At 34.3% G+C, this 24,080-nt stretch overlaps 2 protein-coding genes across 2 annotated transcripts; one reads left to right on the top strand and one right to left on the bottom strand.

Annotated features, from left to right (window-relative positions):
- The first annotated feature begins 8,786 nt into the window (after window positions 1–8,786).
- LOC142835156 (olfactory receptor 4C6-like) lies at window positions 8,787–11,733 on the top strand. The gene is made up of 2 exons (XM_075948470.1): window positions 8,787–9,704; window positions 11,671–11,733. Exons 1-2 carry the CDS (start codon window positions 8,805–8,807, stop codon window positions 11,731–11,733), a joined length of 963 nt encoding a protein of 320 aa, XP_075804585.1. The 5' UTR covers window positions 8,787–8,804.
- A 1,230-nt stretch (window positions 11,734–12,963) lies between these two features.
- On the bottom strand, window positions 12,964–13,884 carry LOC142835108 (olfactory receptor 4C11-like). The gene has a single exon (XM_075948330.1). The coding sequence runs from the start codon at window positions 13,882–13,884 to the stop codon at window positions 12,964–12,966; it is 921 nt and encodes a 306-aa protein (XP_075804445.1).
- Between the last annotated feature and the right edge of the window lie 10,196 nt (window positions 13,885–24,080).

Genomic DNA, 24,080 nt, shown 5'->3' with positions numbered 1-24,080 from the left:
GCCTTTTTAAAAGATTTTTCTAATTAATATTGCAGTTAGAACTAACATTGAAACATTCAGTCCACCACTTTACTTCCTTACACACCAGAGCAGTCAGAGCTTCTATATTGTCCTAAAGACGTGCAAGCCCTTTCTCTCCTCAGTGTCTTTTTTTTCTCCCTCAAAACCATCATCCTTGTCAGTTAATTTCTTACTTACTGTAAATCTTAGATAAACACTATATATTATTACCCTAGTAAAGCTTTACCCCATGACTCTATCCAAAGCATATTCCATTTCTTCTTTCAGATTATTCAATCTTTTCATTTTCTTCACAGTATTATTTTAAAAGTGCTTTTATCTTTCTATACCTTCTAACCTTCATTACTCTCTCTCTCTGGAGTTGATATCTGTGCAAGGAGTCCATTTTTGTTGTTTATGCCTGACATATACTAAGCTTTAACTGACATGATATCTCCAAAGTTATATAAATAATAGAATGTATAGGTAAAGGGAACAATATTACCAACAAACAATAAAAACATACAATTATTGAGATCATTAGCAAAGGTTTTTGAAAATTGAAGTCTACTGTGTTTCTTAGAGAATTCTTCATATTTGTAGTGGTTGAAAAATAATTAATTTTTTGATCCTGGAACTTTTTGAGCTGAGTCATTCCATGTTTTTGTGAGCCCTTCTGGTTAATTGTGTAGTACACTTATCTAAATGAGACATTGGCTATGTCAAAATTCTCAACTCCATATAAATAGAGCAAGTTTATAAATATACCCATAGTACCAATCTAGTTTGTAGTACTCTATGTCAGGAAAACATTTACTAAATTACTTTGTATGTGTGAGTGCATTGGGTCTATACAAACATGTGTTTGAGTACATGCATGTGTATATACTAGAGCGCACAGGAGAATGCTAGGTTTCCTTCTCTCTCATTTTCTGCCATATTCCTCTGAGACAGGGTTTCTGCCTTAGACTGGAGTTATGCCAGCAGCCAGCCAGCTTCAAGATACTCTGGGGTCTTCTTCCCAACAGTCCTAGGTTATGAGAATATCCCTGGTAAATTTAATGCAAATGTTTATGATATTTTTCTCTTGTGATATAGTTAGAATAAAAAATTAAATATTGAAAAAATATCAAGACTGCCTCTGATCATTGCTGTGACATATCTATTGTTGGATACTTCTTGTCAAATTTAGAGTAAGAATCAGACAAAAAAATCAATAAAAGAGAATTTGAAATGTAGTCTTACTACAAATATAATGAGTTAGAATTTGTGTAAAAGATGGTGTGGCTGTTTAAAAAAATGCATGCTTTTCACTGGGACAAAAAGAAAAGTAACCCTGAGATATTTAGGTGTTTGGTTTTACTACAACCATCACTTCCTCCAAGATATAAAACTGTAAACTTATTTGAAAGAACCACCATTGAGAGGAGAGATACTCAAAGAATCCTGCTGATAGAGATCTATATAAAGAATAGAATCTAGCCATCAAAAAGGCAGTGAGAAGACATGGGTCCACAAAATTTACAGCTACTTCATCAACTTCAGAGAAACCTCAGTATTTCCTTTATGATAAATATTTTTTTCCTTCATGTAGAATGCAAGGACTAAAATGTTATGGAAAAAATTACCTATATTTATTTAAATAAGAAGCTTGGGAGTTTAGACAATGTTAAGAGAGTCAGTTTCTCTGAGAATTAACTGTGTGAGGTTGTAAATGTGAAGTCTAAGCAGCAATTAATTCCAGTGAAACTGAAATTCAAGACATGTAAAGCACCTGGCAAGAATATCTTCAGGACATGAATGGAATCAACCAAGGAGAGGGATCATGTGGTCTATAAATATCAAGAACCGAAACAACACCAAGGAAATTCATATCATGATACCACATGTTCTGACCCTGGACACAGGATTCAGGATTTAGTATTTGTCATTCTAGTTTTGATACTGAAGTGACAATTTTGGGGAGTTCCTGTTCCTTGCTTTGGGAACAGCAATGTTTATTGGTGTCTTTATATATTGGAAACATTAAGTTTCTTTAGAATTTGTGGTAGATCATAGCTAAGAGTTTACATTGAGTATTAGAAGACATTTCTGAATAGTTTTGTAATTTAAAGACTCTGGGTGGGGCTCATGAAGATGAACTTAATGCATAAGAGATGAATGTAAGCTGAAATAGTTCAGAGTAGAACGTTATATCTTAAAAGAATGTAATTGAATGCAAAGTTGCTAAGGATTGGTAGCAGCTGTGAAAATTAATCTTCATGGGAGTAACAGTTCGGTAATTGAAAGCATACATTGAGTCCAGTACAATGGTCTAAGGAAACTAATTAAAATATTTTTGCCTGTATGTTAAGGATAACATATTTTACTTTCAGCGCTAGAAACTGAACCAAGGCCTTCAAAAAGCTAGGCAACCCTTTACTTCTAAATCTACATCACACTGCAAGAAGATACCATCTATGCTGATAGAATTTTGCTGGTCACTAGTTTTGTTGGTGCTATAGCTTTGGACTTTCTCTCTCAAGTAACTGAGAAAAAAAGTTTTGTTTGTAATTATCCAATGTAAGTTTGTAGCAACAGAAAAAGACCATAATACATAAGAGAATATCATCATGATGGACCAGCTTGTACTGGCAATTGATATCATGCTAAAATGCTTTCCTGATGAGGGTGAACTGTATGTTCTCAAACAGTCAGAAAACAATAAATGTTGGTACCATTTGTAGTCCTGGCCTCCAGCTGCTCTTCCCTGCTAGAGATCCTTACTTTCCTTCTGATATGAGTTACTAAAGACTGTGTCAAAGTTGATTATTGATATCTATACTGTATGGAGAACTGAAAATAAATAAATAAACCAAGAAGTAAATAAATACCAAGAAATCAAATATAGAATCCATATGGGAGGAAATGAATGAGTAGGGAGTTCTCCAAGGATAAAGTACAAATGGCTAAAATCCATGAAAACATTTATTATCACTTCCTATGCTTCATAATTTTCTCATTGTTGTGGCTGAATAAAAAAGATGGTTTAAAGTAAGAGGTGTTTATTAAGGCTTAGTATTTGTCAGAGCCATTCCTTCATGGCTGGGGAAATGAGCAGTAGGCAGGTGAAGAATCAGGAGCAGGACACATGCTGGTAACAAACACCCTTAGTCAGCACAGTGAGTAGGAATCAAGGCTGGGTTTTAACTCCTCAAGTGTCTTCTCTGTACATCTACTTGTCCCACAAAGCTCCAACACTTACAATATCACAACCACCTCAAACAGGGACATCTAAATATTCAAAAACATCATCCTAAGGAAAATATTTTATGTTCAAATCACACTGCCCATCAGGAAATGGAAATTTAAGATGGATCAAAATTCTTTCATATCCCAATTGGAATGATAGTCATTAAAAAAAACCAAATAACAAATACTCCTAAATATGAAAGAAAAAAGGGCAATAATGTACAAAGTGAACTGAAATCCAGTATATAAATTAGTATAGATATTCCTCAAATACTAAATATATGATATTCCTGTCCTGTTATTCTGAAAGATTCTAAGTCTAAAGAAATACTTCTACAAAGTCAATGTTTATTGCTGCACTCTTCACAATGTAAAGGTATTATATCAAACTAGCTGTCCATCAACAGAACGTGATAGATACATACACTGGAGTTACATCCAGCCACAATGAACAGAGCTATATTGTCTATATTAAGAGTATCATACTAAATCAAATTAATTAACACATAGACAAATATTGCATACATATATGGATTTTTATATAGCTACATGAATTGTGGATGTTTATATGGCAGGAAAATTAAATGAAAGTTAATTATTGGAATTAACTTTCAAATTATTGGAGTAATTGGAGGAGAAGCCAGAAAACAGAGAGTAAACTGGAGGTAATACAAGGAACTTGGTCAAACTGTGTACACTATTATGAGAAGGCTATTACATAGCAAGTAATTGCATATATAGTGATATATGTCAATTAAATTGTAGAATCGATGCAAATGAAATAACTTCATAGAACAGAGAGCTCATTTATATTATTTCTTCTTTCTCACATTGTATATATATTTCATATATGAAAATGGACACATCTTAAGCATTTTTCTACCCAGAAATTCAATATTTCACTTGCTGATACCTTATTTTGATTTGGCTCCAGGGAAGTTTCCACCCTTGAGAACACACTATTATTACAGTTGGTAGATGAAAATACATTAAAACTATTAGTATCTTTATCATTGTAGAATCATCCTCAAGGGATGAATCTGGGATGAAGAAAGTCTGCCTCAAGCAAGCACCCTATGCTCTTAACAGTCCTAGATAATACCCAGAGAACAGAAATACTCATAATATTTCTCAGAAGAAGCTAAATAAAACATTCTACTCTCATCCACAAATATAATCATCTGCAAATAGAAAGGGAAGGTGAAATGAATTGGTAAGTCTCCATTTGGCTTCTCTTTAGTAATTGCTCTTTATTTGTAAGACAATATACCACTTAGTGACCTAGAAAAATTATGTCTCTTGTAGGCTCAGAGAGTCTAACAGTTCCTTCTAATTCTTCCTATGGACACAATAAAAGTTCTGGTCTACACATTTGATAAAAACTGGATGGTTGAGCTCCCTCGTTTATATTACTAGATTTCCACATGGTTAGAAAAATTAAACTGGGATAATTTACAGGTTCTATCTTCTCTGAGAAAGTTTGTTTCATGTCAAAGAAATGAGGATGAATTTTAGAAGATCACAGATTACTCTCTACGGTATCTGAGAAACTTGACCTGTTCCCCTTTTCCAAAGAGTTGTGAAAACAATCATCTAATCATCATTCTACAATGGTGAAGATATTACTTCAGTTTTAATGCATTTTCATTCACCATCTATAATAATAGTATGTTCTCAAGGGTGAAAACTTCCCTGGGGCCAGATGAGAATAAGACACACCAGGTGAAATACTGATTTCCTGGGTAGAAAAGGACTACTAGTTAGATTAAGGTTTCATGTACAGATCTCATCATTTTATGGAATTAGAGTATAGAAACTACTTCTAGAATATGATGAGTGCCCTCCCATTGAGTTGTTTTTCTGGAGTTTGGCAGAGATTTCTGTAGAAGACAGGGCTACAGCCTTCATGGGCTCAGAGAAGTTATTAATAACACAAGATCAATTCAGCATTCTAGCATGGAGTGTGAAAGGGGTTCATGAGCCCCTACCCTTAACTGAGGAATTTACAGCATGCAGTGTAATCGGGTTCATGAACCCTTACCAATAACTGAGGAGTTATTGGCACTTAATGGCTGCCAGAGAAGGGACAGTCTATTTTATTTTAACTTTGCAGCTTTTAGTAGGTCAAAAGAGTTCCAAAGGATGGCCCTACAATTAGAACCAGATGGCATTGTAAACTGGAGTCAGTGAGTTATAAAATTAAGAAAAGGAAAACATGAAGTCGGGGTAATTGTGTAGGAATATAAAACGATATCTTTGAGAAGCTATGGGGAGGAGTTGAATATTATCAATATAAAAAAATTATCAAATAATTGATATTTGATAAAATATGACTTTTATTGAATTAAATTTCTTGAATAAAGAATAAAAGTTTCTACTCAGAGGGACATGCTTACCAATGAGGCTTATTTTTTAAAGTTTAACTTAGTTGGTTTTTGTCTTTCACAGTATCTATCTTTTTCACATATTGATTTAAGTATTTATTTTTCTAACTGTTTTGCTTATGTTTTATTTCTCATATACCAAAATATTTTGTTTCTATTAGTTAGTTTTTATTAGTTTTTTTTATTTTGGGTCAAGTTCTCACCATGTATCCAGGTTGCTCTCAAACTTGCCTTAAGTCAGTATTTTTCTTAAATTCCTTCAGTATATTTATTTCTATTGGCATTATTTTTAGTTTATAAGTTTTGTTCTCACAGACATATACCATATCTAAAGAACTTGTGCCATTAATCCATCCTTGCTTGATAAACACTTGATTTATAAGATAATAGGTTTATAAAACTTAGAGAGTTAACTAATTTTGCTTCTATTCAAAGGAGTGGCCTTTAAAAAAAGAAAGTCTATTATTTTTCTATTTATTTTATTTATTGTTTTCTTATACATTACCTACCAACCAAAGCTTTCTAACCCTTTTATCATCCAAGTCCCTATCTATTTCTTCTTTCTTCTTCAGATCTATTCCTCCTCTCTTTCACTTCAAAAAATGGCAAGCCTCCTACAAGTTTCAACCAAGCATAGATATCATGTTGTAAAAGACTGGCACATCTCATACTAAGGCTAGATGAACCTACCCAATAGAAGGAATAGGATCCAGAAGTCAGGCACAATTGTCAGAGACACTTTCCACTCCCACCATTAGGTGTCCTATAAGAACACCAATCTTGCCGGGCGGTGGTGGCACATGCCTTTAATCCCAGCACTCGGGAGGCAGAGGCAGGCAGATCTCTGTGAGTTCGAGACCAGCCTGGTCTACAGAGCTAGTTCCAGGACAGGCTCCAAAGCCACAGAGAAACCCTGCCTCGAAAAACCAAAAAAAAAACAAACACCAATCTATACAACAGGAGCATTGATGCAGAGGGCCTAGTGAGGTCAGACTCCTGAAAGCTTCCTCATTGTTGCTTCTGTCTCTGTGAGTGCCTAGGAGTTCAGGTTAGTTGGTTCTGTGTTTTCTTGATTCCTCTGACTTCTCCAATCTTTCATCTCCTTCTTCCACAGCATGCCCAAGCTCTGAACTATGCCTAATGTTTAGCTGAGTGTCTCTGTCTCTGCTCTGCCCTTCAGTTGCTTGATGAACATTTTCTGCTCTCTGATGACCATTAAGCTAGGCTGTGATCTACAAGTATAGTAGAGTATTATTGGGAATCATTTCATGGGATTTTTTTAAATATTCGTTTTTATCCTAGATCTTTGAGCTATCCAGGTTCATAACCCTGCAGATAATGTCAGGCATGGTTTTCAATTGAACAAGCCAGTGGTAAATAGATTCCACAAGTTCCAGGCACCTGTGCCAAAGCCCATCTTACAGGAAGGATAAATTGTAGGTGGAAGGTTTTGTGACTGGATTGGTGTCCTATTCCCTCCACTAGAAAATCCAGGCTGTATTCTTCACTACTAGGAGTTTTTGCTAGGGTCAGCCTTGTAGATTCTGGGGAATTTCCATTGCACTAGGTTTTTACCTTGCTGGCTTCAAGCATCTCTTTGAATACTCTCTCTCCATGCCCCCCACCTGCTGGGGTTTTACAGGTGGACTGGGTAAAATTGGTGATGGGAAAAAGAAAGTATTTTTAAAAGTAGGACAATTTACAAAATGCTTTCTGTTTACTTTCTTCTTTTACATTTCTTGAGAATTTAATAGGTGATAACTGTATTTATATCATTTCCATATGCTTCTATTACCCCTGTAATTCTTCTTGTACCCATCTCAAATTTATGACCTCTTCTTTCATAACTTTTGTTATAAAATGCTGAATCTACAAAACAGAAATTCTATAATTACAAGCAAGAAAATCAGCTTCCTGTTCTTCCATTTATTCTCAAATTGGGAATTAATCATCATTGATCAAGGTTACTTAGTTGTCGGATAATAATACGTAGTAAGTATATAATTTCAGACATAGAAGGGAAAGCAGGAAATGACAGTGGTATAGCTACAGTTTTTTGGAAATGGCATCATTGGAGGTTCCTTGTCCCGTAATCATGTGTCAGTGCTTTTACATTTTGATTTTATCTTATTTATCTATCTTTTCTCCCTATAGGTTTTGTGTATATATGATGGCTTCCGGTTTTGTGTATTTATGAGATTTTTGATTGTGCACAAAAGTATGTCTCTGCAGCTTCATACTTCTCTTGTGTTTTTTATTGTACATTTTCTTGACTGCTTTTCCTTCTATTTGCTTGATTTTCCTATTTTGACTTGTCATCTTTTATTTTATGTTACATTTCATTTTGTTATTATCCCATAAATGCCCGGTTAATTTCTAAGGAGAAACAGAAAAGAGGTTGATCCTGATGGTAGGAGAGGAGGGGATCCATAGGGAAGAGTAGAGGAAGGGAAAATTATAATCAGAATAAATTGTATAGAAAATATTATCATTAAAAAACAAAAGAATAACACAATTTGCTAAATTTTCTTACATATATGGTCAACAAATCCTGGACATATGCCGCCATCAAAATATTTATAAACTAATTGTACCTCAGTCTTTTATTTTTCAAATGAAGTCTAACCACCTATGTAGGTCAAAAGTTGCACACTAAGCTGGGGGATGGTGGTGCAGTCCTTTAATCCCAGCACTCAGTGACCAGAGGCAGGCAGATTTCTGTGAATTTGAGGCCAGGCTGGTCTACAGAGTGAGTTCCACGACAGCCAAAGATTCACAGAGAAACCCTGTCCTCTTTCCTCAAAAATGTTGCCCATTGATAATTAACATAAGCTTAAAAGGAGAGAGAAAAACCTTTTTAACCTGAAAGAACAGTTTTGTTGAGAGATAGTCTCATTTAGATTAATCAGGAGCAAACTACTATGCAGTCAAGGATGACTTTGATCTTGAACTTCTGCTCTTTCTTGCTCTAAGCATCAAGTGATGGCAGTATAGTCATTGGTCACCATACTGGCCTTCATGACTAGAGTTCAAAGCATATTTCTTCTACCTTATATGGCAGAATGGTTAGTGGTACAGAAAGTCAATATGAGAGTTTATGACTTAGAAGAACACAGATGATTAATTTTAAATCACATTTTCTTTTTTTAGGTTCAACAACTATGAGCTGGAATGCTAATCACAAAATAAATGGGAAATCAAAACAATGTTACGGAGTTCATACTTTTGGGTCTTACAGAGAACTGGCACTTGCGGAAATTGTTCTCTACTGTGTTTCTATTCATGTATGTGGTCATGGTGTTGGGAAATGTGCTCATCATAGTGACCATGATCACAAGTCAGAGTCTGAGATCACCAATGTACTTTTTTCTCACTTTTTTGTCTCTTTTGGATATCACCTATTCTTCTGTCATTGCCCCCAAATTGATTGTAGACTCCTTTTCCAAACATATTACCATCTCCTTTGAAGGCTGCATGGCTCAGCTCTTCGCAGAGCATTTCTTTGGAGGTGTGGGGATTATTCTTCTCATTGTGATGGCCTATGATCGTTATGTGGCCATTTGTAAACCTCTTCACTACAGAACCATCATGAGTACTCATATGTGCTGCATGCTTTTGGGAGGTGCTTGGGTAGGGGGTTTTGCACATGCAACCATTCAGCTTCTATTCATGTATCAAATACCTTTCTGTGGTCCCAATGTCATAGATCACTTTTTATGTGATTTGTTTCAGTTGCTGACATTGGCCTGTATGGACACCCATACCCTGGGTCTCATTGTCATATTTAACAGTGGGGTGATGTGTATGGCCATCTTTGTTATTCTAATTGTCTCTTACATAATTATCCTATGTTCTCTAAAGACTCATAACTCTGAAGGGCGACAAAAAGCTCTCTCCACATGTGGCTCTCACTTCACAGTGGTTGTATTGTTTTTTGTGCCATGTATTTTCTTATATGTGAGGCCTGTGTCTACTTACCCCATAGACAAGGCCATGGCTGTGTCAGATTCAATTGTCACACCCATGCTGAATCCCTTTGTCTACACACTGAGGAATGCAGAGATGAAAAATGCTATGAAGAAGCTTTGGAGGAATTAGAAAGTTTTTTTCCAAGTAACTTTTATGCTAAGCATCAGATTTCTCATATGAAGTAGTCTTTCTTTCAGAAATGAATAATGAATAAAACTGCCCTTCCTTCCCTAGAAATCAGAAAGGTATTTTATGTTTGTAGCTATTGAGATAAATGATATAATTTAAAATATATAAAGTATAGGATTTATAAATTTTTCAGCATTGAACCTTTTCTTGACTTACTAATACCTTAGTGTCTCCTTGCTTCATTTAGAATTATGTCAGTCCATCTTTCTATTCCCTTTTTGTCTAAAATATATCTTGTGTTCTTAAACACCTACCTACAAGACATGAAGCACATTATTTTCTTCTAACTGCTCTTAAAAATATGTTAACATTTGATCCCCTGAGTGAGTGCCACTATAATGTATTGCCTAGGTTAATACATATTAAAACATGAAAAAAGAAACATATATGTAAGAGAAAAGAAAAGTGGAACTATTCAAAAGAAAGAAAAAGACATGGGTAGGATATTGAGGGATAAACTGGGGTGAATAGAGTTCAGAATATGGTTAAAGTATATGATATAATTGTTGAAGCTATGTTTATGAACTCATCAATATGGTCAACGAATTTGCATGAATAAAACATTGACTGTGAGACTGAGTGTGGTTTTTTCAGTGAAGCCAGCCTGCATCATTATATTCTGTCTTCCTTTTCTGCCATTATTTTTTCTCAACAAAATGGGGAGTGACTGCTTATCTTTCCCATCACAGATAAGTGTTCTACTACTGAGCTATGACCCCAGTTAATGTTATTATTCTTTATCTCAATATATTTGTTTCCTCTGAGTAATGATAAAAGTTACAGTTTTAAAATTATCTAAATAATTAAGTAAGCTATTAATTAATAATAACCCATATATAAAAGATTATTAATATCACAGAAGTTGAATTCTATGATGACTTTTAGGAAGGTACTTTATTTGGGGGGGGATTGTGAAGATTTTTACTCAGGGGTAAAATTACAGATAATATTTTACTTATGATTTCTTCAGGATAAATAATTATTGTGTAAATCAGTATTATAAGTACAAGGACACTAATAATTTATAAAAATATTATAATACAAACAACCACATGATAATCTGTGGACAAAAAAATCTAAAAGGAGAAATAAATGAGTAAATAGCTATGACATTTCAAGAAAGAGACCAACAGGTGGAGAAAATAAAACATACATATAGTGGAAGGAAACTGATAGATGAGAGGCATGCAAATGCCTATATGGTTGTTAGAAGGCAAAGGTCATTATCATCTGTCAAAGTGACCCAAAGATGATACTTATTTTACAACACTGATAGTGTCCTTTTTTTTTGTTTTTGTAGTGCATTCAAGCAGAAAATGTGAATGAGTATGAAACTACTTTTCATTTTTCCATTACTTCTCAATTACAGGCCAAATTTCAAAAAAACTTTTAGAAATGTTTTATGATAATATATTTATAAATTTTATACTTATTATTTTGTTTAGCAGTAATTAAAAAATAGAACTAATATTATTATTTGAAACTTTTTAAAATAACCTTATAATTAATTTTAATGGGTATTAATCACAAAATATAAATATTAAAAAGCATCTTAAAGTGAGAAATATGACCTTATATTTGCCTAATATGTAAGGATTACTAACTAGATAAAGATAGGCCAACAGGAAGCAGAGGCAGGAGGATGTCTCTGGGTTTGAGGCCATCTTTGCGTTCAAAATAGGTTCCAGGATATACAGATTTACATGGTGAGATCCTGCCACAAAACAAAAATATATTATTATTCTTTTAGTTAATAGTGCAGTTTTTATCGTGTAACTGATGTATAACACCTTTGTCAATTGAAATAAATTACCATATCGTAGTCAACATATTTATACATTAACACTTATGCCATTAATTATTATATTTGAAAGTTTGATTGGACTCTATATGAAATTGCAAAATATTATCCAGCCACCCTGCATACTTCTATGATGACAGTATGCTAAAAATACATTAATCTCCAAAATAAAGCAGTTAGAGGAAAACTCTTGATCAGTAGTTAATAGTAAGAATCATAAAGATATGATTTATCTTTGCTTCAAGTTCTGCACATGCACACACACAGAGACACACACATCCATATACACATGTAAAAGCACACATTTACACAATGGAATGGACTACCACTCTGTTAATGCTATTATTTAGCATAAATCCCAACCCATTGATTGATTCAAAGATCTGAGATAATAAAAATTTAGGCAAGATTAGTTTCTTGTTGGCTTTGTTGAAGATACAGGTAAGAATTTCTGGTTGACACTATTCAATATTGACAGTGTTCATTACTAACAGTGTTCTCAGGGCTAGAGTGATACAGTCATTTGCCTTTCACTCTTCATGAGGAACCATATAAAAGTTTTACAGAAAGTAGCTTGACTGGAAAGATGGGACACTTTGGACAGATAAGGGAATGTCCTCAGTGATAACAAAGGATAACTTCCTCTTGTAACAAGTGCTTGTAGTTAGAAATGTCAAGACTTCTAAAGAGGATTTGTTTTTACATTTCTCTTTAAACCTTTTTCCAGTATGGCAACAAACACACACAGACATAGCTGGTAACAGTGTCTTCGTCATTTGTTTTCCATTATATTTCACTCCGTTGTCACGATGATTTATTACTTTGTGTTTTTATTTGCATACTATTAAAAACAACTTCATTTTAATGACATCATCTCTAAGTTGTCCTCATCTTTAACTTTGCTGACTTATTATTATTATTCTTTAAGAGACTTCCAAACATCCACAAGATGAAGCAGAATATATACCCTGCAACTTCATACACATGTACATGTTTAATTATCTATTTTCTATCCATAAGTGAGAACTGAATCAGATTTTGATTTTTAAAATTTTTGTTGAATATATTTATCTATTTATTTGCTTATTTATGTGTCTGTATCCAACAGGACACATGTGAGGAGGTCAGAGGACATATTATGACAGTTTACTGTCTCAATCATGCATGTTTCAGGGATTGCACTCAAGTTATTAGGCTTGATTGCAAGATCATTTATCTCTTAAGACATATTACTGATTCCAAAGTATTACACACTCACACACACACACGTGTGTGTTTGTGTGAAAGATATCTTGATTATATACTCTCAGAAATACCGTTTCTTTTCAGTCCCTGTATCAAAGCTAAACTCTTAAGGTGTTATACTTTAGAATCATCATATAGTATTTATCAACTGAAGTCATTACCACACCATATTTTTTTCATTGCATTTTTTACTTCTGCATTTCTCAGAGTATAGATAAGAGGGTTGAGCAAAGGTGTCCCAATTGTATAAAACACAGCCACCATCTTGTCAACTGGAAAAGTGGTTAGTGGACGTGTGTATATAAATATACAGGGACCAAAAAATAGGACCACCACAATGAAATGAGAAGTGCAAGTAGAAAGGGCCTTTCGTCTTCCTTCTGCACTGTGATTTCTCAGAGAGTATAAAATGACAATATAGGAGATAAATAGTACTATGAAACTTACCAAGCAAATGGCACCACTATTAGACACAACTAGCAAATTTATCACATAGGTATCCATGCAGGCAAGTTTCAACAAGGGCTGCAAATCACAGAAATAGTGATCAATAACATTTGGGCCACAGAATGGTAATCTTAAGGCCAAGAAAAGCTGTGCTGAAGAGTGGATACAAGAACCTACCCAGGCAAGAATCACTAATATACCACAGATACGCTGGCTCATTATAGCTGTATATCTTAGAGGCCTACAGATTGCTACATAGCGATCAAAAGCCATGAGGATAAGCACAAAGATCTCCATGCACCCAAAGAAGTGAGCTGCAAAGACCTGAGTCATACATTCATTGTAGGTAATGGTTTTTTTCTGAGAGAGGGAATCCACGATCAATCTAGGGGCTGTAGTTGTAGAGAAGCAAGCATCAGCAAAGGACAAATAGAAGAGAAAAAGGTACATGGGGCTGTCAAGTATCCGACTTTTCTTAATGGTCACCACAATGAGAAAGTTCCCCATTAGTGTCATAAGGTAAAGAATCAAGAAGACTCCAAATACTGCTTTCTGCCTTTCTGGATTCTGTGTCAAGCCAAACAAAATGAATTCAGTCACACTATTGTTATACATCATATCAGTGGATGTAGTAGATAAGAAGAGTCTGACAAATGTTTAACCTGCCAAGAAAAAAAAATAGCATATTTAGATCATTGAAACTTGAAATTCACTGGGTCTATCCCAGGCCATTTGTCCCAGCTTTCTTTGTTATGAAATCCCTGAAGATTTCAATTACCCCAGTGTCTATCAGCATAGATATTTAGTTCTCAATAAGATTTAACATTGACTCAAAAGTTTATTGTACTGGATCAAAGTTTTGAATTTCAGGACTGAAAAATATGAATGTTGTTTAACTCTACTTTGATTCCCATTAATGTTCCAAACTGCAGAATTTGTTCTGTCTTTGAAAAAATGTCTTAGTAATTTGGAAACTTAGGAAAAACATGTGTTTGTTAATGGGTATAAACACAAATATTTCCTCTGCTTCCTTCTGGATGTTTTCAAGAAATGAGAACCTTCATGGATACAGGGATATATGCACGTGTATGAAGAAATGAGTACATGCATACTTACATTGACCCCATTGCTTAATTCTCTTCCTGTGATCTATAATTTGAAAGGCACTATTTAATACAATTGACAACTACTTTTTGTGATTCCATTATAACAAAAATTTCAATTCAATTCATTCATCTTTGTAAACAGAGACTGAACCTTCATTTCAGGGATGCCCAGACCCAAACGATCAAGCAGAAACTATATTAATTATAGGTCTATTTGGCCAATGACTCAGGCATATTCCTAGCCAGCTCTTGCATATTAAATTAACCCTTTTCTATTATTATATGTATTGACACAAGACTGGTTTACTAGAATTGTTGGTACTATGTGGCTACATAATTTCTCCTACTCTATCTCTGTTAGGAATACCCACCTGGCTTTAAATTGCTAAACCATTGGCCAAAATACCTTTATTCATCAAGCAATAAAAGCAAGCAACACATGTACAGAAGTACATGCCATATCATATCTTTCTTTTAGTCATTTAGTTCCTGGATAAATTATACTTTACAAAAATTTATTTGATATTCATATTTCAAAATTACCTCTTATATTCAAGATACCATATTACTGTGACCATGATAAAATAAGGGTTTGTACAAAAATTTGAGTTTGTTATAATCAAAGAAAACTATATTATGTTTTTAATACATTTAAGTATATTCCATTAAAAATTAAACTTCTCTACCTGTAAGTTTGAGCTTTTATTAAAATTTTTGATATCTACAAAAAAAGGTATTTTTTAAAAATTATATATGTGTATATATACATATAATTTTTTTCAGAAGTATTTTAAAAATTCCATTGTTGCAATGTTAAGTTTTGTGTTTTCTTTTAATTGTTTATTTAAATATTTGTACTTTATGTGATTGAAAAAATGATTAATGCAATTTCATGCCATCACTTTGACCTAGAATTTCTATAAAATTATTATCATGTTTGTGTCTATTCATGTGTTGATCTTTGTATGTGTATATGTGCATGTGTGTGTGTGTGCATATGTGTGCACGCATGTGTGTGTCTGCATGTGCACTCATGTTGTAACATTCATGTGAAGGAGAGAGGATGTAATTTTCTCCTTCCATCATAAGGGTTCAGAGATGGATTTCAGGTAGTCAGGATAGGATGTCTTCACTGGTTGCATCTCACATGCTTTTATAATTCACAGTCTTAAGTATTATAAAATTTAACAATATCATAATATATACATAGTTTCTGCAGAGATTTTTGAGTGTATCTGTATCTGTGTGTCTGCATACCCTTATCATACATACAAGTGTGGTAATAATTTATTTTCAGAAAAGCTAAGTGTTTAAAAAAATGTTATATTAGTTGGCTGCTAAAAACAAAAATATATTTCATTAGCATTATACAAAATTTTACAGAAATAACTTACATTTTCATGTTTTCCTGAAAATGTCATACTTCTCTTCTTTGTAAAGTAATTTCTCAATCTTGATATTTCTTTGAATGATCATCAATCTAGCAAAATAATGATATTTGTTAGTAAATAATGATATTTAGTTATATCTGTAATTATTTTTGTTGTGGCATATTCATGTCATATATTACAGTTTGCTAATACCTCTTCTTTAGTTTAGTCTTACAAAGCATTCACTTTAATTTTTTATTTATTTATTTTTATTAAAACTTTCCGCCTCCTCCCCGCCTCTTTTTACCCTCCCCCTCCCCCACTCCTCACCCCCTCCCTCTCCAGTCCAAAAAGCAGTCAGGTTCCCTGCCCTGTGGGAAGTCCAAGGTCCTCCCCTTCCATCGAGGTCTAGGAAGTTGAGCATCCAAACAGACTAGGCTCCCACAAAGCCAGTACATGCAGCAGGATCAAAACTCAGTGCCATTGTCCTTGGTTCTCAGTCAGCCCTCATTGTCCGCCATGTTCAGAGAGTCTGGTTTTATCCCATGCTTTTTTAGTTCTTTAAAATATAACACTCATTTTTTACTCTTCCAGAATTGTCTTTTGTTTCAAAGGATGAACCAAAATTATTTGTACAAAGCTCACCTTGTAACATTTGAAACTTGGCTAGTTTCTTTTTCTGTTTGTTTTGTCTTATTGATGTTTATTTGTTTTTATGTTTATATTACTTTATTTTATAACCTTTTTCTTTCTTTTAGTAATAATTTGTTTCTAGCAAGAGTGTGTTGTGGGAAGTCCTTCTGCATATGTGTTGCTTTTATTGGCTATTGAATAAAGAAACTGGGGTTTTTATAAAGGATAGTGAAATCAATATAATCTTATAGAGATATGTTTAAACACCACTGTATCATTGCTATGGTGACTTTCATGACTGGTTCTTCAGTAATGTGAAGAACTTTAATTTCAAGTTGTTTATTTGCTAAATTTTTATGTTCTTTCAAACCCTATTTTTTTCTTCCAAGTAGCTGAGATAAATCAACCTTAAAAATATTGGTAGTGTTTCTATAGTGGCCACATGGTAAAAAAATGACATTTTTTTGTTTTTCTAACTATAAAAACATAAAGAAAATACTATATAGCATCTTAATATAGTATTTTCGCAATGAAGGCAAAATTGAAAAAGAACACATCTAATGGTGTAGATTCCAGTGATATAAAAATTAGGGAAAAGTCATCTAGGCAAACTAATCGATAAATCTCACCTAGGTAGTTTGACTTCAAAAACAAAAGTTTAGAGATCTAAGTGGTTTCTTGTAAAAGGTTCTTGAAAATAATGTGATGGATTTTGGGTGTGTTTTCATTAGTTTATCATAAAATTGAGGCATGCAAAACATAAGAACACCCTTTGTTAGGATTTTTTCACCAGGACATGGTGAGATGCTCAGCAGAAAAGGTGCTTCCATCAATACTGACAATTTAAACTTAATCCCTAGAATCTACATGACAGAAAGAAAAAACTACTTACTTCTGAAAAATGCCCTTTGACTTTCACCACACTACACACACATACATACATACATACACAGACACATGGGCACACGGACACAGACACACATACACGGAGCAAAAAAGAGAGACTGATAGATGAGACAGAAACACAGAGAGATAGGCACAGATATAGGGAAAAAAGAGACAGACAGACCCACAGAAAAATAAAAGTAATTAAAATAAAGGCAAATTTCATTTATCTCCTGAAATAAAATATTACCGAGTTAGTTATTCAGTGGAATTTTATGATTTATGTGTGGGAGGTACTGAAGAGCTTAGGTGTAATAAAAATCCAGGGTTCTCCTGCTTCATACATCTGTTGCTCTCTCATTATATTTATAAAAAAAATCAGCTTTGCCCTGAAAAATTAAATGGGTTAGAAAACATGGAGCTCAAAGGCTTTGTGTCTGATCCTAAGTCATCTCTGGCTGCTGTGTGTTATACAAGCAGGTTTTGTAATCAGTGTGAAGTGGAAGAACAGAAACTTTCCTTATTAGGCGTAATAAAATTGAATAAATAAACAATGTTCAAACAAAAGTGAGAATGATTATTCATGATCCCACAAATAAACACATACAAAAGTCATAATGGAAGTCTCTTAGGAATATTGATGTCAAAAGCCAGATAAAGCAGACTGGCCATGAAGGGCATCTCATGTTTTACTTCCCCTGTCTTAGAAGAGTGGAAGTTCTCTTCCTCAACTACCTTCTAGAGGAATAGCAAAATTACATATCTTCTCTCTGTTTTATAAAGATTATCTTAATATTTATATAGTTTCAGCTATGGTTCCTTTGGCACAACATTTTACAATTATTATATCCTAATATCTCATAAAATGTAATGGCAGAAGTACAATCAATCACATTGGGATATATACTTACAAGCATACATAGCCACATATATTTCTATGTATCTATTTTGTTTCTATCTATCTATCTTTCTAATCTAGTAATTAATCCAGAAAATAAATTTGAATATCCCAGGAATTAATTAATAAAATCACTGACAGCTTTTAGTGATTTGTCTTTTCTGTGTATCTAATCAGAAAACAAGGACCAGCATTTAGATTTTTTCCTTCAGTTTTCCTATATTCTCTCTATCTTTGCCTTTTCCCTATCATCACTGTAAATGGACAAGGTAGCTTGTGAAATGGAATGATTCATGTGCTGTAAATTATTACTGTTTCAAATCACAGTGGTTGAGATACTCACTCTCGCTTTCAGCATCACCGTTCCAGACGTGTCTCGCCACTTGCGCTCCATACAATCACACCAATACAGCCCCTTATTTCTGTAAGTTCTACTAATTAGAGCCTGATGAACTTTCCTTTTCTAAAACCACTTGTCTCTTGTTTTGTCTGGACAGAGAGCAAAATGTAAATACCATTTCCTCAGACCACCTACGTAGATTTACATGGTGAAATGTGGTATTCTAATGTATTTCTGTTTTAAAGTTTGTATGTGTAAATTTTTTAGATTTGTCATCCCTAGTAGATTCTTGTCTCATTTTTGTTTTAGCATTGTTTATTCAGTCACTTTATTCAGTCAGTTTTAAATACCCAAATAAGACAATTTTGTGCTGTTCCAGTCTGCACACATTACAGCATATTGTAATTACCAAGACCATGTTGGTTGTCTATCAACAGCAGCCAGACAAGACACAGGACCAGAAGCCAAGCCTTTGTGCTTCAAGTGGTGTAACCTCTATATCTATACTGCAATCGTATCTGTCCTAGTTACGTGAAGAATCATAGTGAAAAGAGAAAGAACATAACTTCCAGTAAGAATCAGAGGAGGAAAATCATGAGATGAATCAGGACAAATTTCATGAAAGTGTAAACAAAGTACTATACACTGTTTTAAGATTTAAGTAGAGCTGCTTTCTGTTTTTTACTTCCTGTATTAGCCATTACATCAAATCCACAGGGTGAATTGTAAATAGAAAGTTTATGCTGAACCCCAACACTGATTTCCTCCCCATTATCATACCGTCTCAGCAGCTTCATCACAAAATCCCTCTCTGTCCTGAGGGCCCACACCTCTTCTCTGTTCGGACCCTGCACTTTGCGAATAGGAAGTATGTAGATTACTGGAGACACTGTCCAGTCTCATAGTCCAGGGTAAGATAAAGAAACACAAACTATTACCAGCTTCGCACCAATGAAGAAAACATGTTTCTGTTATTTTAGGTTTGCCAGGACTCAAAATGAAGATGAGCTGATCCTAAATGGGAGAAAAGATAAATAAAATAGGTTAAGTTATATTGGAAAACTTACCCTTTCTTTTTGAGATAAAGACATTGTGTCCAATACATTGCTCATAGTTTACTCCTCTTCAGTTCTGATTTACCTTCCTGATGAATCACATAGAAGAGAACTGGGAACATACAAATTGAGGATTGAGTCATTCCAGACAAAACTGTATTTTAGCTTCATTCACTGTTGCTTTATGTTGTAGAAAATATGGAGACAGGAGAAAGTACACAGACACTCTTTCAGAAGACCAGAGTTAGACTTTCTGAAAGAGACTGAAATATTTTCTGCAGAAAAAAATATTATCCAGTTTTTACTATATAAAAGCATTTTTAAGTCAAAGTCAGTCTTACCCTGAAAAATTCAATGAGACTATATGAGAAATGAACATCTTTTCTCTGCACATAATAGTTATAGGTATAAGGTATATGGTAACATGCAAGTATGCCCAGTCTCAAAGGGACCAAACTATATTTCTTTCTACTCAGAAGGATTTGCTAAATGAGCTATTTAACAGACTTAGTACACTAACATAGCAACTGCACAGCCAATTATTGCCAGAAAATGTTGTTACAGACATATTCTGGTCCCTACCCCTACTTCCTTATTCTAAAGGACACTTGCCAAATTATTTACTGAAGGTTCTTTACAATGATACTTTCAAAATCACATTGAAGTTTAGCCTATAAAAGAAATATACTAAGATTTTGAAAGGCTGGGAAACTCTGAGTTTTTAACTTCTTTGAATCTGGAAATTTTGACATATTTTGTAACTAGTTTCTTACCATAATAGTGTTACCATTCAGATGTTAGACCCACAGCCAGACATTAGGAAGGGCTCAGGCAATCCTGTGGAAGATGAATAGGAAGGATTGTAGGAACCATAGGGATTAAGGACATATCAATAAATCTCACAGAATCAACTAAGCAGAGCTCATAGTGCCTCACACTAAACAATTGTGTTGGGGGTTTTGACAGAGATTGCATTGAATCTATTGTTTTGATAGAGTTACCATTTTTATTATGTTGATCCTACTTATCCAAGAGCACAGGAGATCTATTGCACAAATAATAAAAAACAGAGACAGATGTTGGGGTTTAACCTGAAGACCAGAAAAGCAAAGCAGCCACTGGCTCTTACCTTGACCTCAGTCTAAATATGGTGACCCTTCCTTCAGGAAACCTCAGAATGAGATTGAGACTGGGAGTTCTCTCTTCCCATTGTATAATCCTCTCTAGTTCTGGGATTGAAGGTCTATACCATCATTATCAAAACTATCAGCTTATTCATTCAACCTACAGTTCTAGCAGCCTGATTAACAGCCAGTATCACTTCAGGACAGCTGTTAATTCATCTCATTGGAGGGGCCACACTAGTTCTCACAAGCATCAGCCCACCTACTGCAGCGATTACATTCATCATCCTAGCCCTACTCACCATTCTAGAGTTTACTGTAGCCCTAATCTAAGCTTATGCATTTACCCTTATAGTTAGCCTCTAATTACACGATAACAATAATGACCCACCAAACACATGTATTTCACATAGTTAATGCACGCCCATGACCTCTTACAGGAGCCTTTTCCGCCCTCCTACTAACTTCAGGTCTAGTAACATGATTTCATTACAGCTCATTTACCCTACTATCATTAGGCTTACTAGAGAATACACTTACTATATATCAATGATGATGTAATGTAATACAAGAAGGCACATACCAAGGCCATCATACACCTGTTGTTCAAAAAGGCCTACACTATGGAATAATCCTATTCACTATATAATTTCTATGACAGACTAGTGTGATTACTGGGATTAAAGGTGTGTATCATTGCTGCCTGGTCTGTAGGGCTGGCCAGAGTTCCTGTTTTACTTTTCTGATCCACAGGCAAGCTTTATTTGTTAAAATACAAAGGAAATGACACTCATAGACCTTTCCATTTTCTGATATCTTCTTCAATTTCTTAAGTTCTTATCGTATATGTTTTTCACTTGTTTTGTTGGTGTTACCCCAAGATGCTTTATATTATTTGTGGCTATTGTAAATGGTGATGCTTGTCTGATTTCCTTGTCAGTCTGTTTATAATTTGTATAGAAAAGGGCTACTGATTTTTTTTTAGTTAATATTGTATCTTGTCACATTATTGAAGGAGTTTATCAACTTAACAAGGGATAAATGGATTTCCTTGGGAAGGGGAAATAGATGAAATGTCTTGAATAAACTGGGGGTAGGAGGGAAGTAGGTGGGAGGGGATGGGCGGTGAGAACATGAGGGAATGAGATGGTCTAGTTGGGGGAGGGAGAAAGTAGGAGAGCAATGAAAGAGATATCTTGAGAGAGGGAGCCTTTGCAGGCTTAGGGATACACTTGATTCTAGGGAAATCCCAGGAATACACAAGGATGACCCAAAATGTAACATGAATAATAAAATCCCAGAGACAGATATTGAGATTCAAGCTGAAGATCAAATCAAAACAGCCAAGCCACTAAAGAGATTTTGCCTCTACCAAAAACAAAGGGATGATTCTGCAATGCTCTGCACCAATCTCAGACTCCACACTCCACTGAGTTTCTGTCCTTTCCCCCTTTATATTTCCCTCTCTGCCCAGCCATATCATTCCTGTCTCCACCTCCTTAGTGCTGAAATTAAAGGCATGTGATCCAAAGTGCTGGGATCACCTTTGTGTGAGCCTGTTTCTCTTTTACACAGATTGAATCTTGTGTAGCCCAGGATAGCCTTAAACTCACAGAGATCTATCTGTCTCTTTATTCATTTCCTGCTATTAAGGGTGTATATACCACCATTTCCTGGCCTGTATAACTGGCTACTATAGTTACTCTGCCCTCCTATCTTCAAGCAAGCTTTATTTATAAAAACACAAATAATATAACACTATATTTCCCACTTTTGTCTATAATAATAAAGAAGATTATAACTAATATAAGGAAAACTATATACAATAACTATATAAAATATATACAGGCAATAAATACATAAACAATATCTAGTCCATTTGCATTTGACAAATTCATGGAAAATAATCAATTACCTAGCCTACCTAGCTGATTCCAAAGTCTTGTATCTAATTTACTTTCTGTCATAATTGGTTTTGGAGCAGGCAGAGCTTGCAGCTGAAAGTTAAAGTGACAGCTAGGTCAAGTAGTAAGTACGTACAAATATTTTACCTAGATATTGTTTTGTGTGCTTTTTCTGTTGACTGCACAACAGTATGGACCTCTACCAAAGTTCTACATTTTCTAGTTCTTAAAATTAGAATCACTTATGTTAAGATTTAAAACATTTAGACATAAATATCTGGATTGCTTAATTCTTTTATTAGAACTGGGTTTATAAAATTCTTATTATTTCATTGTCATGTCCTTTGTGTACTCTGTGTAAACATGTATGATTATTTTAAGTTGTGTGAATGAACTCCTGTGAGTGTACTTTCATTTATGTATGAAGGAATATTAGAGGAAAACCTAATACAACCACATTCATAATGGAATATAGTTTTCATCTGTGTAAAAAGTTATTCATATATGTATATATGTATGTGTTTAGAATAATGAACTTTAACCAGAATTTTTCATGAAATATGTCTTAACTTTTTACTCACTCAACTCTACCCAGAATCTCTCTCCTTCCATACCCACCCAACTTTATGTTCTCTCTCTCTCTCTTGAAAAAAAATTCACAGCATACAAGCAAATAAGCACCAAGTTAAGAAAATGACAAACCAGAACTAGCAGTCAATAAAGAAAAAAATTTTTTAAATAGTGTCAGTAGATTCAAAAGTGACTGTATAGTGGACAAATACTAATAAAACTGGAACAAACACACACACACAGACACAAAGACACAGACACACACACAAGTTCTTGACTCCTTTCATCATCATCTACTTTTCCAAAATAAATTTGAATAACTTTAGTTATCAGTGAGAGAGACAGTGCACATTAATTTTAACATGCATTTCTTTTTATCTTTTAACATAAAATAAATCAGTGAAGGAGGAATGAATATTCCATTGCTTTTCTGTACCAAATAGTCAAAAATAATTTATATCCAAATCACAGAATTCACAAGGGACTGCCTTCTGTCTGTGTTTTCTTCCCTGAACTACTTCATAGCATTCTGAAGTCTCTATGTCTGTGTTGCAGACACATACACACAGAAAAAAAGACAGATACATACACTCACACTTTTATTTTTCTCTACTCTGCAGTATCAGGAACCCCTCTGAAGGAAACTCAATGTTCCTTCAGTGATTCTCAAGTTTTCTTCATGCTCTTCAGAGAATATTATTTAAACAAGTAAAAAGTCATTGAGGCTCTTTGGATCTCATCATCATACTGGACTCTAGGGACAAGGTACTCAGATAATGGCTACTACAAAATGAGAAAGTGAATTGTAGCCTCAAAATTCACAAGAGGCCTGAGAGAAGAGTAGAAAGTTGGACAACTGAGTAGTGCTGTGCTATAAACATCACTTAGGGAAAGCTCATGAAGGAAGAGATAGCCCTGCATTCAAATTT

Source organism: Microtus pennsylvanicus, chromosome 1, assembly GCF_037038515.1.
Source record: "Microtus pennsylvanicus isolate mMicPen1 chromosome 1, mMicPen1.hap1, whole genome shotgun sequence".
Classification (NCBI taxonomy): domain Eukaryota; kingdom Metazoa; phylum Chordata; class Mammalia; order Rodentia; family Cricetidae; genus Microtus; species Microtus pennsylvanicus.
This window is presented reverse-complemented; position numbering and strand designations above follow the sequence as displayed.